Source organism: Amblyomma americanum, chromosome 10 (genome assembly GCF_052857255.1).
Source record: "Amblyomma americanum isolate KBUSLIRL-KWMA chromosome 10, ASM5285725v1, whole genome shotgun sequence".
Taxonomy (NCBI): Eukaryota; Metazoa; Arthropoda; class Arachnida; order Ixodida; family Ixodidae; genus Amblyomma; species Amblyomma americanum.
The window spans coordinates 89,401,251-89,421,719 of NC_135506.1; the positions used below are offsets into that span (position 1 = coordinate 89,401,251).

Genomic DNA, 20,469 nt, shown 5'->3' on the forward strand with positions numbered 1-20,469 from the left:
AAATTATGCTCTCAAAACGAACCAATGTAGACGTTGAAGTAACACGGTGGTTTGGGCTAGTTGGTTGCAGTTCATAATAAGTTCATAAGTCCTGTCTTGTTTGTTCCTTGTCTTCTGTGTGCGTTTTATTAATGCTGCGAAACTTGTCTCCATTATGGAATGTAGACGTATAGCCCCACTACAAGCCGAGCGATTCTCAGTGAAGAAAAAAATTAGTGTACGCCTGACAATGCACCGCCTTGGTTGGGATAGCACTAGCATACCTTGAGTTGCCAGTCAGAGTGCGTAGAGTCTTCCTTCTGTTGTCTGTTCCGTCTAGCTAGCACTGTTTTTCACCATAATGACCACCGAGGCGTTGTCGCAGCACTCCCGATTCAGTGATGTCACATTAGGTTGCATTTCGACTTTAGTGACGTCTGTTCAGGTCGAAGAATATTTTTTACCAGCCGGGCCAAGAAAGAAAAGAAGGCTACTGCAGAAGAAAGGAATAGAGTTCAAGTGATGCCGTACCTGCACAAAGTGGCGCACAATGAAAAAAATTGTCACCGAGCGCCACGGCGTTAACGTGGTTTTTTCTGCCCCTCTTAAGCTTTCAGGTCTCTACGCACGAATAATGCCCGACGATAAGAAGAAACGCTGCAAAATCAAGCATAGAACAATGTTTGCCAGGTGCAAAACAGAAGTCGTATATAAGATCCCGCTGACTTGTGGAAAGTGTTATATAGGACAGACTGGTGATTGTATCAATGAAAGGCTGCGCAAGCACGGAACTAAAGTTTGTAGTAGTGAAGATGGCAATCTTGCCTTGCATTGTAGTAGATGCCTCGGGAAGTGTTCACCTCATTGTCATGTAACCATTTTAGGCCACACAAAAACAAGAAAAGCACGTGAAATTCTTGAGGCCTATCTAGTAGAAAAACGTGGTGAATCTTGCGTCAGTACCCCGTCGATTGGGCTCAACGAAAGAGATTGACCTCTTAAGCGATTAAAAGTAGGTTGTTTGTTTTGGTTTGGCGCATGCGTGACGGTTACTCGAAGGAATGGGCGCAATATAAAGTCTGTTGTTAGTCCAGCCTTGTCCTGCGTTGGTTCTCGTCTTGTCCCTCGTCTTTTTTCGGCTGGTAAAAATTATTCTTCGACATGTCGTACCAACTGGCCCACCATTCAGTCTTGCTTCAGTACTGTTCAGGTCGTCACTTCCTTTGCTTTGGTTACGTCCGTAGTACGTGACGTCACGCGCGCTCTGTCATGACGAGTCATGATTGACATAACATGCTTGTCATGACTACGCATCATGTGTAACCGACGGCGACTACATATGTGATGTCATAAAGTGTAGCATGAGACGGTGACATCGGCAGATGGCCCTCCGAACTCCTTATGCTCTCGCATAAGAAAGCACTCCCGCAATCTAAATTACGTGAGATGCGCACCTTACCCGCAGCGTTCCTATTTGGGTACTCTTGACTCGGCCGGCTGACAATGCGCAGTCATGACGACTCGCGCTGCATGGCGGAGGTATGCTGCCGGTAACTAGGAACGCATCTTCGGCGGCGTTCCAGCTGATATTAAGAGCGGAAAAGGCCGTAACGGCTGTCAAGCTTGCTCGCCGCTTCAGCTGATCGGTCGTGTCGACGCATTTGTCCCGATGCACAGCCACTCTGAACGCTTCATCAGACCCGTATTTTTTGCCGAGACACACCAGGGTTTCTTTTGTCTTCCGGATCGGCGCTCGAAATTGTGCTGAATTACATGTTATCTCAGAGACATCGAGAGTATTCGGTTTGTTGTGCTGAAATATTTTGTGGCAGTCGTTTAGTCACTGTTACGCAATTCTCTTAAATGCACGTGAGTATTATTTTCGCTTATAAATCCCTCCGGCAAACAACGTTCTCAGGACTCTGAAGCGTTTTAACGGGGCAGCGTTAAGGGTCTCCTTCAGCGGCAACCACGGAGTCGTCGGCGTTTCGAGTGGTACAGGTGGTGCATCAGCAAGGTGATGCGCCACCTTGTGACGTCATCACCACATATCCACCATGGCAGGTGGTAGTTAAAATAATGATAATTCGCAAGAGGCTGCTTGGGAAGAGAAGCCTGGGTCTCACAGTCCCAAACGGTGGCTACCTTTGAAACAGCCCCCTGCTTGGACAGCCCTTATAAAAATGGTGTATAGAAAGTCTATAGACTTCTGATTCACTCTATTGCCTCCCTATGATATACCTTTTTGTGTATTCATATTCTATAGACTGTCTATAGACAAATGTCTACTAAAATATATGACCATTAATCTATAGATTGTCTATAGACTCTCTATAGGATTTGTATTGCTTATATACTTTTCTTTAGGGTTTGTCTGTAGAGAGCCTATAGATTTTATAAACAGAAGTCTATGGGCAGTCTATAGACTGTCTAAATAAATTTTTGTATGGGAGTGGCGCATCGCTTAAGCGCTGCGTAGTTCCGCCAGTATTGGAATGAGGTCTGTCCGCGATCTATGGAAGCAAGCTATAGAATGACGAATTCCGCATATATGGGCATGTAGGCAGAACCTCGGAGCCGCCGCGGTGGCTGAGTGGTTACGGTGCTCGGCTGCTGGCCCGAAAGGCGCGGGTTCGATCACGGCCGCGGCGGTCGAATTCTGATGGAGGCGACATTCTAGAGCGCCGTGTGCTGTGCGATGCCAGTGCACGTTAAAGAACCCCAGGTGGTCGAAATTTCCGGAGCCCTTCACTACGGCGTCTCTCATAGCCTGAGTCGCTTTGGTACGTTAAACCTCCATAAACCAAACCAAGAACCTAGGAGACAGAGAAGGAGTACTTGCGCAGGCAGGGATCTGTAATATTATCGCATTCTACTCTTTAGGGTAGGTTAAGCCTTATGTGACTGTGAAAAAAAAAATCTGTTTCCGCGTCTGCGAAGTGATTTTTCCTATTTTCGCGGAATACAAATTTTTTGGGTAACGGGCCTTTGAACGCTGCGATGTTGCTTACTCTGAACATATCTTAACGCTTCTATTCAGAATGAGCAATTGTTCGACTCGAAATCGTCTTTCTTTTGACGCGACACCTTTGAGATAATTCCATGATCCTCTGACACACTTTTCTTTACCTTCAGGGTCTGGCTCGGGCGTTACAGAAGTGAGTGGTGTTCATAATATGGCTGGACTATAAATTAATTTATTCGGTTAGGACAGACAGGGATAACCCATCTAGCGTTATTGCCGGAAGTAAAAAGGCTGCGCTGACGCTGTGGTCGCCAGGCCTCGCCAGCTGCGAGGGTAAGCAGCGTGATGGATATCTTGGCCATTGCTATCCACCTCTGGCGGAGGAAATTTGAAGGTAGTTGCACGCAGTTCAGCAGGAAAAATTTAGAACACTGTAATGAGCATTTGGAGCCGCCTTAAGCGTACCAATATCTTGGTTACACATTAGCGCCTCGGGAACGGGTTCCAGCCGTTAACTGTACGAGGCAGGACTGGTGTGACGGTAATTTAGGTGACGTGATGTGTGTGCGCTCTGTTGCTGCAAACGTTCTTGAAGAGTGGAATGATAGCACATTTTGAACAGTAAACAAAGTCGTTATATGCAACCTCTAAGTGGGAGTAGAGAGAAGTGCCAACTTGGCGAAGCTTTTCGAACCTGACTATACTTCAGGAACTGAGAAAAAAGGGTTTCTTTCGTCTAGTCGGCACCTTCTAATTTAATAAACACATTTGAGAGTCACTTCTAGGTGGGCCTAAACAAGTTTAATGCGTGTTTTGTTGCCCGTTATGGTTGCCACCGCACACGCAGTCAGTAATCACTAGAAAGTACTGTGTTCTATATTAGCCGGCCTTGCCGTCGTTGTGCATATCCCGTACACGAAACTTTTGAGCTGGCGTACTTGGACATAGCACGCAGGTGCTGCATCCACAATGCGGCGGTATGCTACATCAAACTAGCGCCATACTTTCTTGAACAAGGGGGCGTATCTTGCGAGTGCCAACATTTTACGTATGTGTAAGCGGAGGAAGATTATTGTACAGCTGAAAATAAAATGATAAATTGCATTTGTAACTAGTTTGTGCACCATGCTTGACCGTCGGTCTCTAATATCGAGAATGCGAAAAAAATGTAGGGAAGCAGAGTTTGTAGAGGGAATTTCAAACTTTTTAGAGTTGATGGAACAACAGAGCTGCTTTAAAGTCACAATTTATTTATGGATATAGAAATTAGTAGCGTTCGCGGCGTCGTGCTAAATACTTTGCCAGACTTTCCGGTATGTTAGCGTTATCTGCTCGTAGCGTGTTATTAGGTTTGCCTCTGATTTGTAGCATTTAGGAATAAACTTTTGCATTGCATCAAAAAAAAAGAGAAGAAACAACCCGTGGTATTATTAAAATGAGAAGTTGCCGGAAGAAGTTAATTTTGCATCCGTTTTTCTTTGTCTGCGTTGCAAATATTTCCTGCACGACCATTTGCTTCAGCTAAATTCTGCAGCTATTACTGAATAGACGCTTGAATTAATTCTTTATGAAATAATACCATTCACCACAAAACAGTGCTTGAATCTTTGGCAGAACTTTGTTATTGAAGCACCGCACTAAAACACCAAATCGCACGGAGCACAGGAATAACGCAGATGTTAGAAGGTTGGAGGGGTGCCTTTTCATGTGGCTACATAAAGAATTGAAAATTGTGGCGTTTAACTTCATGGAGCCCCACTTGGGTTATGAGGGATGACGTTGTGGAGGGCTCCGGAATTAGACCACCTCGGGTTGTTTTACGTGAGCTGATATCGCAGATAACACAGGCGCCTTTTCGGTTTCGCCTCATTCGAAACGCGGCCTTCGGTGTCGTAATGGATTGAACCCAGATTCTCTGTATCAATAGCCGAGCACTCAGCCACGGCGTCGGGTGGCGGCTATAAGCAGTGCACCTATGAAGAGGTTGCATTTTTTTGCGAAGGCAAGATCGAAATACGGCGTGAAAAAATCGATAACCTTGCCTTCTAAGTTTGTTATGCAGATCTTACCGTTTACGGCACCGCTTCCCAAAAATAGAGAAATCTGTGATCATGCATGGGTCAGCAAAGTGTAACCGTTCGTAAGTGATTCTAGCGAACCTTAAGTAGTGCTCGCTGCTGATGTCCCTCAGAGGCCTCAGTGGGACATCCAGACGAGCTGAGTCGTAAGCGATCTTGGCGATGATGACGAAGGGCGCTGCAAACAGCACGAAGCCCTGGACGCAGTCGGCCCACACGACTCCTCGCAATCCGCCCTGGAATGCACACAGGGGACAAACAGGCAGAGCCTGGGGTTTAACGTTTCGGCCAAGCTGGCAAATTAAAAAGAGATCTCTTAAGAGTGAATTGGCCAAGAGGTCACCGAATAGCGCTGACGGATTGTTCGCAGAACAAGGATGTAAAGTGCAGAGGTCTTTTCTAGCAATCAGGAGCGAAAAGGAGATTTTAAGCTACACTTTGTAGACAAAAATATTAAAAACTATGCCTGGGCTTGGAGGCGGACACTGGCGCCTAGAAGGAGCGCAGAAGAACACTGACCAAGACACGTCGAGTCCACTTCGACAATGACGAAGCGCTTGTCCGGGCCACTTCTGTCACTTCATCACTGGTCTTTGCACTCGATTCAGACGACAAAGAAATAAAAGCTTAAGGTACTTAGTTGGAGATAGTACTAAAAATGCTGCGCCTCAAATTCTGCGACAATCAGCGTAGCTAAGCTAGCGATGGAAACGGGAGCGATAAGTGCTACGATAAGAGGCTGAGGGACGGGACCGTGCGAGGGAGCGCAAGGTGGATGTTGTAAATATGCCAAGTAAACGGGCAAGACATGCAGTCATAGGAGGTAAACGAGGAAGGGGTTACGAAGTACCGAATCCTTGCGACGCCTTATAGCGCTTAAATTTTAAATGTCGCTGGTAATTTATACCCGATTTTTATCAGCAGCCGACCAATCACAGTATGAAGAGTCGGTGTATTAATTCTTTGCACCTGAACAATTTCATGATGCCTACGTGCTTGAAGCTTACTCGCTTTAAATTTTTGCTTACTTCGTGTACAGGAGGGTTAGTCGCTTTGTGTAGGGATATAATGAATAATGTGAAATGTTTTATCGAGTCAAAGGACGAACCATGATCCAAAGGTTGGGAACGCAAAAGAGACGGTGAGAGAGCCTGGACTATGCGGTATAAGTGGGACGGGAACTCACGAGTGCAGTGTAGGTTGTTCCGAGAGCGCCGATCAGCACGTTGCACGCAACCAGGGGAACACCGAGCACTGGCCAGAAACATTGAGAATTAATTGCACAAAATTGAACAAAAGAGTAGCTGGGGGAAGGAATATTTAAGGTGCTTTTGAATAATAAACTGACGGAAAAGTGCACCTGTCACGATTCGGCCGTATTGAACTTGATTTAAAGAGATAAGCAAGGTAGGAAACAAATGGCACTTAAGAGTGACATTCCTGGAGCATACCGAACGCTGACATCAGTAGTTACTTTTTTTGCTTTAAAATTTGAGAAGTCAACAAATTGTGATGATCTAGGTAAACGTCCGCAGTACCAGGATATCATTTTGCTTGCAAAACACATGCAATGCATTCGCGCAAGTATTTAACAACGACGTTTCTACATGATAACGTTTTCACCGCAGTGCACGGAGTGGTCCAGCTTATCTGACGCTAACTAGTACTACAGGGTTAACTGACCGGTGCTTAACTACACAGGCAAAATATGGGTCATTTTCGCTTAAGTGGCATTGCCAGCATGTTAGAAAGACAATACTTTCAACACTGAGTTGAACACATAGGTTTATCTGTTCGAAGACAGAAAAAAGGGGACATAAAATGGCTTTACTAAAATTATTTAGCACGACTCATGTGGTCTACCTGGCCTTGGGTGTCTGTGCACTCATGATGGTGATGATTGGGATGCGGTACAATAATCGCCCTAACTTCGGTCCGGAGAAATGCGAGAGCTATCACATTTAAATCTATTTGTTGCCAGATTCTGACAAAATGAAAGCTACACAGAGGTTCTAGTACAATTTAAAATTTGGCACAGAATAAGCTTCTTGGGAATATCGTAATGATGTTTCAGCGCACAAGACGTCAAAAAAAAAACGCAAATGTCAGAGCCATACTTGTCGACATTCCAACTGCAGCACTGTAGATGCTCACGGCTCCTAGCGTTTGCTGAAAGAAAAAATAGATAAAATTTATCAGAGATATTACGAGAGCCTATTTACACATTATTACTGGTTCTTTGCTTCTGAAAACGGTTGTGCCACTACGTCATGTAAAGAGAAATGTAGAAACGTTTTTCTCAGCTAGCATCAGCCGTCATCTTTATGAATTAATGCTGTGTCGAGAGAAGCGAGCTACTGAGTACATCAGAAACACTTGCGCATACTTCAGTATTTCACAGTGGCAGGGTTTCCGCCAGTTGCTAAAGGCATTGTTGGGATAAAAAAGCTCGTCAAGAGGACGGGGACACAGAAAGAGAGACACATGGTGGCATTACTTCCATTTCATCTTATTCGTGCCAAAAAATGGCACTTCTGTTCTTGGTATGGCATTGCGTGGGTTTACAGTGCTTCTCCAGGGAGTACTGGTCGAAGATTATTTCTGCCTTTCTCCGAATACCTCTATTCAGATGAATGATTGGACTACTTTTTGCAAAGAAGAATTGAAGAAACACTTAATGATTTATCGCCTGCTAGCCCTTCTTCATCCTCATGAAATTACTTGTCAGCGTTGTCACATAGACAATTCTTGCAATCAATATACACTTTGTCTTAGTTTTCTTGTTTTCTTATTTTAACAGTCTCACTTTTCATGTAATAAAGCTCGCTGCAAGTCAGCGTTCGTCCTTCACCGTTTCTTCCTTTCGGTTTGTGTTCCACCGTACTGTTGTCTAACATGCATTTCAACCAGCCTTCATAAAAAGAGGTGAATTCTAAACGAGGCTTCCCTCAGAATGCGGTTTTCAAGTTTTTGCCACAAAACGCATGCGGCATCACTTTCGCAGGTCTGGTCAACCTAACTATTTTTTTATCGTGTACTGCCGTTGTGAAATGGAACGGACCTAGAATAGCATAGGCTAAAACAAAACAAACACGGAAATATTGCCTCCTAGAAAAGAAATGCAAGGGGAACGGGAAGGAGGGAGGCAATTAACAGGTCCACGCAAGGATCTGCGGGCCACTGAAATGAAAGTGAAGAGCTTCGATATCCGGCCTATCTGAACTAAAATAGCCTCGTAGTACTTTTCCCATTTATCGCGTTCCATTTCAAGCCGTCTGTACATAGTATCAAGCAACTGACTGTACTGCGCCATAGTCAGCTCTCATCTTCGCTGCTTTATTATTTCTCTCACTTCTTTTCTACTATGGTATAGTGTGGAAGGCCAGAGACATATTGCTGCAACCGACCGCTCCATTATTGCGCGCAAAAAAAGGATACTTTCTTATCTGCCTGATTACCAATAATAGAAAATGAAAAACGGCCTGCTTGATTGCAGGCACCATCTAGAACATTGCTCTAAGGGAGGCACAATATCAATCACACTTCCCGGGAGCAAGCGATCCTAGAAGGATACTGGCAAGCTTTGGAATAGCCGAGGCCAAAAAGAACGGACGCAGCTGACTTTGCATTTGGTGAAGCTCCGATACTAATTATTGCCACGGTTCTTTCATAGTTTCAAGGGAGTGTCGTAAACGTCTTTCTCCTCCCCTCTCCTACATGCCAGCCACTGTGAAGCCATCGACAGTAAAAAGTACTATAACTTTAAAGAAACAAGTTTTCCGTCTCCTGAATATAGTTTTTCGCTTCATATTGCGTGACTCGTGACGGTGACTTTCGGGGTGAATAATTTGAGTCACGATTATATGCGTCTGAGTAGTGAGTTCATGACATTCCTTCGACTGCTACATTCTCGTCGCCATCTCAATATGCGGTGCATGCTCCTTGCCGTGTAGACGCATGTTCGACGCAAGGGAAAATGGGGTTCTTTCCAGAGGCGCAATATGCATATGCAGCTCCGCAGTTAGCATGTCCTTCGAATATAGGCACCTAATAACCTTGAGTGAAAGTGCAAGATGGCATTTATTTTGGCAAAAAAAACAATGCATTGACCAGCATGGTCGTAAAGTGAAGCGTAAAGGTTTTGGCAAGTAGTGCGGCATGCTCCGGAAGGAATGGCGCTGTAGAGAAAGACGAGAACAAAAGAAAGATACAAAACATGCGCAAGCTTGTGTGTGTTTTCTTTTTTTTTGTCCGCAACTTTCCCTGCCTGCTCCCAGAGTGTAAAATGTGATGGTTTCAGTAAGCGCACCTAGATGCTGTTATCGAAAATTATTTTAAAGTTTTGCCAACCACCATAGGCCAGAAAATAGCAGAGCCGTGCAGGGATCGCACAATGGAGCCGACTTACGCTGAAGAAGAAGTAAATCACGCAAGCCGTGATTCCCACGCCATTCCCAAAGCGCATCCGAAGGTACTGGAAATACAACATCGCAGAAAAAAAATAAACGTGGAGGTTAATATTTTAATGCCATGGGTTAATACCATTAATAATTAATAAGTTAGTGCCTTGATCCGCTCTGCAAAGCGCATATATTTTCGAGAAAAATTTAAAGCTGTCAGTCACAGCGCTAAGAAAGCAAGGTTGTTAATTAACAGCTGCAGAGGTAATTTTTGAGGTAAGCTTACATTTAGCCTGATGTTCGCGAAACACACTGCTGTAGATGTATTCTTGGGGCTATCCTCACACAAAAAATAGGTACCTAACGGATTTAAGAGAATAAGTTAACCTTGGGCGTCTTCGTTCATCGCATAATGCGTATTATACAAATTAGAACATAAGCTTAGTGGAGTAGCTTCTGACCGACCAAAGTATTTTGTACAAAGAAAGCAGTCCGTCGTAATTAAAGGCAAATATTATGTTTTGATTTCTGTGGAAGCAGGGGATTTTATGCACATGATGCTTTTATGCAGATGAAGCAGAGTTTATGTAGATGATGCTAGCATTATTTTTTCTCAGTACAGTGAGGCTGAGGAACTTAAAGTTATTTCCAATGATACGAGCAAAGTTAGGATGATTCTTTGCTTTGCCACAAGGATGTGCCGTCTGAGACGGTTGGTCGACTTGAAGGCTGGTTGCACCTGAAGCGCCCCTTCGGTGAAAGTGTTGTAATGACTAGTCGCAAGGACGGGAAATAACGTGGAAATAAACTCAAGTTTATATGCAGAAGATTTACAGAATGTACCGCATATTAAACAGAGTTAAAATTAAGACGGAACTCGCTAACAGGGCAATTTTCTCTATTCGGCGCTGCCGAAGATGCAGAACATCTACACAGCCCAGAATGATGGATTGGGCTCTCCGGCTGGGCTTGAAGCCCTCGGGAGCCCGTCTCACAATCGGGAAGCATCTAATAGCAGCAAGCCTCAACGCGATTGGCTGAGGCTTGCTTCAACCCCCTTCAACTTCCATAACCCTTCCCCAAAACACAGTATCCAAAATAAAGTCACCATATTAGTACAACATGTGACGCACCGAGCGATCACCACAAAAGCGATTGGCTCGCCGAATCGCTCATACCGCTCCACAACATTGATAGTAGAACGAAAGCATCTCTCAACGTAATAAAAAGCTAGGTGAACCCCAGAGTCTTTCTTCACGGGTCATTTCGGCGCCCGAGGTCATTACTGCGACGGAGCACTGTATATCCTCCCAGAGTCCAACGCCCCTCATGATGACTCGTGGACCCTTACAATACCTTTTATAGGTTATTCCTATGGAGTACCGTAAGTTCGCCAAAGATAAACGTTGCGGAAACGAAAACCTATCTTATTTGTTCCGGTGCAGAAATATAACCTGTCGCTTGGCCATCTAGTTTGGTACCTGTAATATGAAGCGTGTTAAAGGCGTAAAAAAACGAATTTGTTTTCAGCAAAGATGTACCTTGGACGCTTAAGTGGACCTCCTCACTAAAGTCAGCGAGGACCTGAGGCCTATTAGCAAAATGCGATGGATGATTCCATCTCAAAGTTCTGTCAAACTTTTACTAAATGTCTTATTCGCTCCTGAGAAGTAGCTATTGTAACCTTGTTTGCCTTGGTATTGCAAAGAAACATTCAATGCCTGTGTAAAGTAAAATCTGTCCGACATATTGTAAGCGCCCCAAACGGTGACCACTTGCTGGATTTGTTTCAAACACTTAATTAAGTCTCTTTAAGGCATGCTTATGTTTCTTTTGTATTGATAAAGAGCAAACAGTTTAAGACACAAACATTACAGTTTGGTGTGGATGTGCGACCAAAAGAAACGAATACAATTGCTGCATGACATAAGCGACAAGAATTATGAGAGTTGCCATTTTTTCGAGCCTATCATGGTTTTAAGAGGTTGGACTATCGTATACAATACCCGCCATAATGCCTTAAGAAGGGGCAATATATATGAACGCAATTTGTAGAAAACAATAGAAAGAGTATGTATGGCGAACGATGGTCTACTAATAGAATTTGTTGAAATATTTAGTGACACTTGCAAAAAAAAACAGTATTAAGAATATTTGAGGCCTATCACGGTAAACCATGCGATATATATATATATATATATATATATATATATATATATATATATATATATATATATATATATATATATATATATATATATATATATATATATACCTTACTATTGCAACATAGAAACAACAGTACAACATTATGCCTCACTACTTCAACTCCGACTACACCAAAGAACTCGCGGCGTAAAAAGAAAAGAAGAAAACCCTAGACCACAACCATTTACGGCCGACAGAACTTAAATTTCTAGATACCGCATTTGTTAACCAGCATAACAGGCAAAGTGGACTTTCAACATACCAGATTTAAACAATATGTGAAATTATATGTGTTAAACAGCCGCATTTCTTTTCCCAAAATAGTGACTATGCATCATTTAACTGTATCATAAACTGTTAATATGTAGAAAATATTATCCGTGCTACAAATGGTGCCGTATTCCTCTATGATTATTGTAGTTTGTATGTATGTATGTATGTATGTATGTATGTATGTATGTATGTATGTATGTATGTATGTATGTATGTATGTATGTATGTATGTATGTATGTATGTATGTATGTATGTATGTATGTATGTATGTATGTATGTATGTATGTATGTATGTATGTATGTATGTATGTATGTATGTATGTATGTATGTATGTATGTATGTATGTATGTACGTACGTACGTACGTACGTACGTACGTATGTATGTATGTATGTATGTATGTATGTATGTATGTATGTATGTATGTATGTATGTATGTATGTATGTATGTATGTATGTATGTATGTATGTATGTATGTATGTATGTATGTATGTATGTATGTATGTATGTATGTATGTATGTATGTATGTATGTATGTATGTATGTAAGTATGTATGTTTGTGTGTGTGTGTGTGTGTGTGTGCGTGTGCGTGTGCGTGTGCGTGCGCGTGTGCGTGCGTGCGCGTGCGCGTGCGCGTGTGTATACAAACACATACATGCATGCATGCATGCGTGCATGTATGTATGCATGTATGTATGCATACAAACACATGCATGCGTGCATGTATGTATGCATGTATGTATGCATGTATGTATGCATGCATGTATACATGCATGTATGTATGCATGTATGTATGTATGCATGTATGTATGTATGCATGTATGTATGCATGTATGCATGTTTGTATGTATGTATGCATGCTCATATATTCAAAATGTCTATATGTAGATTTGAATGTGTAGACATATCTGCATGCTTTTGCATCAAAAACACCCTAATGCAGGTGATCAAATATTTCTGCTGGAAATCACTGTTATGTACTTTGTTCGCTTTACGCTGAACTTGTTACCTGGCGCAGGAGCCTTTGTCAGGCCTTGAGCCTTTAGCTCCTGCTCCACTTTCACTGTACAAAGAAAAATGAAATCAAGAAAATACGCCGAGGACAATGCAACTCTTTTTTTTTTGAGGTTTGCATTCTCCGGCTTGTCCAGTTCGAGTTCACGCGGCTTACTCGCTGTGCGCGTACTGAGAGTCGATAGCTGATATCTCAATTTCGAAGATTACCGCTGCACGACTTTTCCCAACAGCCAAATAAAAAGCGTGGGTCATCACCAGTGCCTGACTTCTGCATGGCATGTGCTTAATTTGCTGGTATCGCTACGGCAATATAACGCATTCTCAACGGAAAAGCAAAGATTAAAGACGGCGTGTTTAATTCGTCGACACGCTCTTCTTTTTACGGGACAGGGTGAAAAGGCGAGAGATAGAAATTAAATGGAGAAAAATAAGAAAGACAACAAACTGAGTCCGTTTAATTTAACATGCAAAGTGGTGGTAAAAAGTTCAAAGCTTTTCTTAAAGATTCACGTCTTGGAGATGGGAACGCAAAAAAGCGCAATGCATAACGCTGCTTTGAAGCGCATGGGAAACGTGCCGGCATTTATTTCACTGGTAGCAGCCTAAGGTTAGCGCCTTCATTTTAATCTGGCAGCATATTATCTGAACTATTAGTGCTAGTTAGTGCAAAAACATGTGCTCTAAAGCTTCATAAGAGATGAAATTGTGACAGTGTGGATTGATGATTATACCCAAGCGTCATCGACCGGTGGCAGTAAATGCAGTGCTTAGACCGGTGGTATGATGTATACATCAATAGGAAATGGAGCTCCGTTTTAAGTTCTGTGTAAGCCTTGGTTTTAAGCGCTATGTAAAGAAAGTAAGAATCCGCAAGTATGAGATGCTGACTGATGTAAGAGGTGTGTTTTTATTTGGGGACAATGCAATTCATCTCAGGCTGTTTCTCCACGCACACAGGAAGAGAGCCGAGTTTGTGCAAGCTACGGGCGTTGGTTTTTGAGAGAAGAAAAGTGCAAAAGAGTAGACAACGAAGACGACCCTTTGGTTAATTGAGAAATTATAAAGCATTTTGCTCTTACGTTCTGCAATATAATGATCATGACGGTGTCTGAGAGTGAATATCGACTCTAATAGCTGCATTTGCCAACGGCAATTGTTTATGTACACGGGGAACACAGGGCCATGCCTGTAAAAGCATCTATGGCAAATGGTGGATGCAGGCAGTTTTATAGGCGCGGATTGTATGAGAATTGCAGCAGACCACGCACAAGGTGTGGGAAATATAGCAAAATATGTCTTTGTCAGCTGCATTTGAGCCAGGCCGACTTGTGCGGCGGGCGCCGATGATCAACTGCCAATAAAACAACTTTCTAACCGCGTGTACTTGTATAAGTGCGTTGACATTAGGCGGGAAACGGGCGCTACGCCTCACCCCTTCATTAAATTCTAGGTGAAATTGAAAATAGAACAATGTGCATGCTCTGCAGATGGTATTTATGTGCAAATATAAAAGTAAATCTTGTGTTCTGTATAAGCTTCTTCTTTCTTTGATGAACCCGAAACGTAATGAGCTTGGAAAAATGTATGAGTAGATCCTATCCTATGTTAACGTTTAATGCTTTGATTGCTTTCTTCACACTGGCAATTCTTGAGTGTTACGTCCGAAAGAAAGAAGCACGGCTCTCACACAAGTGTCTATTTTGTGCTTCTAATTAGTTATGAATATAACATGTTGCCTTGCTCCACTTCCCAAAGCTAGAACCAAGGAGGTGTTGATGCAAGCCGAACTTTCGAAACTGACCTATCAACGTGCGCTTTAGGCGCTTCATGACGCAAAAAATGGGTTAAGTCATTAGTGATTATTTCACAAAACATTCCGGCTATGCTTTATTTATTTTCTCGTATTTCTGGTGTTATTTCTTGTATTTTTACATCAAAGCCTTATCTCTGAATGGCAGCATTTTTACTTACACTCGTACTCATCCAGCAAACATCTTGACTGCCCATCTGCTTTACTTGCTCTCAGAGTACTCTAAAAGCTAGCTTCCCTGCCAGCTGCTAACTGTTCCCGCCCACAAGATTTCCATCCGCTTGCCTGAAACACCGATGTCACTTTTAGCCGGTACAGAACCGGGAGGAAAAAGTAGACAGTGCAAGGCGTCGTCAGCGCTATGGCGGCGATGTGCCAGGCGAAGTTGAAGCCGTATGCGTACTGGTGGGCCGACACGCTGACCACGCCCACACCGGATGCAAGGGACGCCAGCAGAGAGAGAGCGAGGGACCATCCTGGCAGGCTGCGGCTGCCAAGAAACACTTCCTCTTGCTGCAGGGCTAGGGTAGTGGAAGTAAGAGAGTTCCGGTCGATTTTTCTCGCCCTCTTCTTGCTTTTGCGCAGAGAGTAGAAGAGACCCAGGGCCAGGCTGGACAAGGTGAGGGCGCAGAAGGCTGCATAGTCCAGCGGATGGAGGGCCATGGATGGCAGGCGACCGTTCAGATGAGACCTGTAAAGTGGAGAAGTTGTTTCTCTATGTGGTTTGACTTTTTGCTATCTTTCTTCCCACATACAAACGCCCTGCCACTATTGATTGCCATCTAAAACTTCTATGTTTGGTTTGGGTTTATAGCATTTAACACCCAGGACGACTCAAGGCATGAGAGACGCCGCAGCTGTACACTGCTCCGGATAACTTCGACCACCCGGGCTTTTTTAACGTTCGCTGAGATTGCGCAGTACACGGGCTTCTAACATTCCGCCGCCATCGAAATGCGACCGCCGCGGTTGGAATCTAGCCCGCGTCTTTCAAGTCAGCAGCTCTGCACTATAACCATTGGGGCTACTGTGGCGGCTTTGCATAGTTGATGAATTTGGATTCTCGGAGGATCAGAACAATGTCGTTAATGTATATGTTGAATAAAAATGGACAAATGATACCTCGCTGAGAGATACCTGCTTGTATTTGTCCTGTAGATGTTATAAAACTGTTTATGAACTCCTACGGTTGGCGATATCTAAGGTAGTGTTTTAGTAACTAAAGTACAAGACCCCTGATGCCATATTCTTTAAGCCTATTAATTGCGAGCTTATGATCAATGTAGTCAAATGCTTTTGCGAAGTCTATAAACAGGTCGATTACAAGTGCCTTATTTCCGAGGCTTTGCAGAGTTGGTAAAATGTTCATTAGAATCCCCCAAGGTTGAGTATATTTGCCATAAGGGAATAATTATTTTGATCCACCCAAGGGCAGCCATACAGTCGGATGTAGTGTGTATTCTTTCTCTGCTACAAGTGCGAGTTCTGAAAAGTATATTGAATGTTTGTGATTATTTGATATTTCTTGCTCAAAGATGTCAACTGATCCGTCATCACCATCCCAGTCAGCCTGACTATGCCCACTGCAGTGCTAAGGCCTCTCCCATGTCTCTCCAATTAACCCTGTCGTTGGCCAGCTGCAGCCACCGTATCCTTGCTAACTTCTTAATCTCATCCGCCCACCTATCGTTCTGCCTCGCCCTGCTACGCTTGCCTTCCCTTGGAATTCGTCTCCGTTACCCTTAACCACCAGCAGTTATCTTGCCTTCGCCTTACATGCATTGCTCAAGCCCATTTCTTCCTCATGATTTCGAGGAGGACGTCATTAACCAGCGTCAGTTCCCTCACCCACTCCGGCCGCTTGCGGTCTCTTAACGTTACGCCCATTATTTTTCTTTTCAAAGCTCGCGGCGTTGTTCTTAAATTAAGCTGAACTCTTCGTTAGTCCATATTTAGCATAATTTTTTACTCTTAAAAATTTGTCGGAGAATAGATATTGGGTGGCAGTGTTTTACATAAGGCTTATCACATTTCTTGTAAAAAACAATTATTTTTGCAAATGTCATTTTGTCAGTGTTAAGGTTTGTGATAGCTCGCGGCGTGGTAGCCCGGCGTGCGAAGAACTTCTCAACAGGGTTGTTGGGTGGAGACTAAAGCGTTCATTGCAGTATGAGGGGAGAGAGAGTGATAGAGAGTCGAAGAAAGCACATAAGGTGCAGTGGGAGTGCAGGCGGTGAGAGGGAATGGGGAATGCGTAATTCGACGGGGCCGTAGGGCTCGGGTGGCGTTGGTATTGATATCCTGTTGGTTTTCTTGGAAGCGGCCGGCTTGTACGCGCGAAGGAGGCAAGGGCTGCTGGAGCGGCCCTGCGTGATTTGGTCAGCGACCAGGACACCCCTTCTTCGTTAAACTTGGTCACCGTATCGGTTGGGTGGACGACGTTCACTCTGGGGCTTAGCGCAGTTGCTTGCTGTTGCGTGGGCCCGTTGGGTTGGTCCCCGCAAGGCTGCGTTGCACGCTCATCTCGACGGGCCGGAGGTTCTCTATATTCGGCGTGGGGCGCTGTAGGCAGATCGTGTGCAGGCGGAGTTTCTCCTGGCAGCATGATCACGTATGGAGCCGACACAGCGTACTGTTATTTACTTGCTGCATTACATTCCTCCGGCGGGGGATCATCCATTAGGTAGTTTCTGCACCTGGCTTTATGTGATTAAGGTGCTGGCGAAATCCGCTTTTAGACTTAATTAGCAAAGATCTATGTCCGAGCTTTTTCATTACGGTTACTTCAATACAAGCAGTGCTTCCTGTGAAGTTGCGGAAAAATACCGATTATGCTACGTGCACTCCTCTCGGCGAATTAGTCACGCTGTGGTCAGAGGTCGCCTTTTCAGCAGGTAATGGCTGAATGCGTGTGAGTGCCGTTGAAAGCTTGCTAGCGAACATAAGTGCGGCTGGCGTTCTGCCCATCTTTGGTGAAGCAATCGCGCGCTGCTTGAGCAGGAATCGAGCCAGTCTGCACGCGAATCTTGCAGACTGATCCTTGGCCAATGCCTACTTCGTCTCAAAGACCATTATTTCCGCTTGCCCATTCTTGGCCTGATGATAGGGCGCACTTGTGATGTGCATTACCCCGTTCGTCTTTAGCAAAATATTTGTTTCCATATAAATAAAGGACTGCTCATTGTCCGTTACTAGCCTTTCGCGAACGCCGAAAGTTGTGAACATGTTCCGCAGTTCTTCTATCAATGGCGGTGACTGTATGTCTCGCATGTAGCGCACTTCGAGGCACTTAATGTACGCGTCGAGAACAATTAGTAGCATCTCTCCCACCACGGGGCCAGCTAAGTCGGCGTGAATTGCGTACCATGATGCTGTCGCGTGATTCCAGTCGGGAGGCGGTTTTTTCGGACGAATTCTTTGATGCTGGCAGCAAACCGCACAAATTTTTACCAGTCGCTTGATGTCGTTTTCGACACCGGGCCACCAAAAAAGCTTCGAGCGCATACCATCATTGCAACTATGCCCCTGTGACAAGAGTGGGCCAAGTCGAGCACGTTTTTTTCGGTTTCGCCGTACGAACAGTCTGGTAGCTTTGATAAGGCAACCTTCTTGTAGCGAAAGCTCAGGTTGAAGCTTTGTGAAAAGAGAAAATTCCTAATTTGGCAACCTGTGCAGCTGTCCATTTCCGACAGCCCTCACTACGCGTGATAGCAATGGCGCTTCCCGGGTCACTGCCACGAGTTGACGTGGGGACAATTCGACGCTTGGCGTGGAAGCCAGTATGAGCACATCTTCAGGTGGGCATGGCTCATCTACTTTGGCGGGCAGTGACAGCCTGCTAAGTGCATCAGCATTTTGGCGCGGGAATCTAGGCCTGTACACCAAATCGTAGTCGTGCGTGGCTAACTTGAGACACCATCGGGTCATCCTAGGTGAGAGTGCCGGACGCAATTGTTTCTTTTCTCTGATGATTCCCAGGAGTGGTTGCTGATCCGTTAATACACTCACGTGCCGGCCGGCGATACACTGGTGAAAATGACTTACGCCATAAACTACACCACGAGGCCCTCCTTGCCCAGCTGGGAGTACTTTTTCTCTGCGCTTCCCAAAGTTCGCGACATGTACTTGCAGCCTCTTTGCCGAACGCAACTTTCTGAGCGAGAATCCCGCCGATGCCACATGGTGACGCATCCACGGAGAGAAGGGGAGGCTTTGTCTTGTTATAATTCGCAAGAACTGTCGAAGAGCGAATGATCCTCTTACGCACATTGAAAGGAGCCTGGTGCTTTTTCTCCCACATCCGTGGCATGTTCATCTCGACGAGATAGTATAGCTCACCGGCAACCGTAGCTATGTTTTGTAAAAACCTATCATAAGGTGCTGTAGGCCCTAGAAAATCCTGCAGAGAGGTTTTTTCAGTCAGTTTTGGCGCGTGAAGGATTGGCTGGGCATTTTCCTCCGTCGTGTGGACACCTTTAGTCTCAATCCTTTGTCCCAGAAACTCGACTGAGCCGATGCCGAAGAGCCATTTCTCTTGCTTGAGGCGTACGCCTTTCTCGTTTAGACTCGACAAGAGTGTTTAGACGTTGCGCATGCTCTGTAGTGCTCTTTCCACTGACAGTAATGTCGTCACGATAAACACTCACTCCTGAAATTTCTGCCAGTGCCGGCACCGTCATATGCTGGAAGATGGCTGGCGCAGCAGATACTCCGAAAGAAAGCTGTTTTACCCTCAACAATTCCTTAGTGGTGTTGGCGTTGAGCAATGCGGCTGTTTCGTCGTCAATCTTTAGTGGTTGATAGGCCTGGTTGAGCTCCAGCGTTGAGAAGATGGTACCACACGCAACTTTGCGAATACTTCGAGGTTATCGGTAGCGTGTACGCCGTCTTCTTGCCACTCCGTTAATAGTGACCATTCCGGCATGTTGTGTTGGCTCCAGGGCGCCTTAGAGCTGTTCCTTCTTTGCTTCTTGGTAGGCTAGAGGTACTGGACGTGCCTTAGAGAACTTCGGCATTGCGCATATTCCAAGTCGTAATAAAGCCCAGGTCCCACGTAGCCGTCGATGTCTTGTTTAATTACAGCCGGATGGCATGCGAGAAAATCCCGGAGCTCTTGACTTGGCTCAGCGAACTGGTTAATTCCGTGAAGTTGCAGCTCGTTCTTTTCATCACCAGCAGAGGTAGGTAAGTACATAGTCCTTTGACTTAAATCGCGCACGAACTTGTGCCGATCTGAGGGCGCGAAGTTCCTATCCCGACCAAGTGCGTAAGTCAAGGAGTTCTCTCGAGAGCATTGGGCCGTTCGTTGGCCATGTTTAATGGTATACGGCCTCGCTGAGTAGGGAACAGGAAGCTCGCGTGTTGACTTCGAATGTTAGGGGCTTCCCCTCGAATAAACGTCAACAAGGAATTCGGGGCAGGGCTTCCGCCCTCATACTGAGTGAAGCTCGTAGCATGGATCACCACGCGTAGCGTCGTTGCTCGTAGACTGAGCGTTCGCACTGCGCGTTCTTTGCCTGGTGGTGTTATTGTCTTCCTCGGATTTCTTATTCGGGGCGATGCAAGTGTTCTCCATGTGACCGTTCTTGGAACAAAAACGGAATTACGCCGACCACAACTTGCAGCTATCATCAGCCTCGTGCCAGCCGTAACATCGATATCAACGCCGTGGCTGCGTTGAATTTTTGCATTCCTTTTTGGGTTGAGACGTTTTGAGCACTTCTGCGGAGCTCTTCG

General features: G+C 44.8%; 1 protein-coding gene across 5 annotated transcripts in view; it reads right to left on the minus strand.

Moving 5' to 3' along the window:
• The window catches only part of LOC144106453 (putative sodium-dependent multivitamin transporter), a 101,351-nt gene that overhangs the window by 54,638 nt on the left and 26,244 nt on the right, over positions 1 to 20,469 (minus strand). For 2 of the 5 annotated variants that reach the window (XM_077639267.1, XM_077639268.1), the window contains 5 exons: positions 15,019 to 15,424; positions 9,431 to 9,496; positions 7,140 to 7,191; positions 6,209 to 6,276; positions 5,104 to 5,258 (listed from right to left, as the gene is read on the minus strand). In XM_077639267.1, the coding sequence (XP_077495393.1) occupies positions 5,104 to 5,258; positions 6,209 to 6,276; positions 7,140 to 7,191; positions 9,431 to 9,496; positions 15,019 to 15,396 (719 nt within the window). In that variant the 5' untranslated portion in view covers positions 15,397 to 15,424. Of the gene's footprint in view, positions 1 to 5,103; positions 5,259 to 6,208; positions 6,277 to 7,139; positions 7,192 to 9,430; positions 9,497 to 15,018; positions 15,425 to 20,469 lie in introns of those variants that run through there. The other 3 variants (XM_077639272.1, XM_077639270.1, XM_077639269.1) reach the window with 2 other exon arrangements.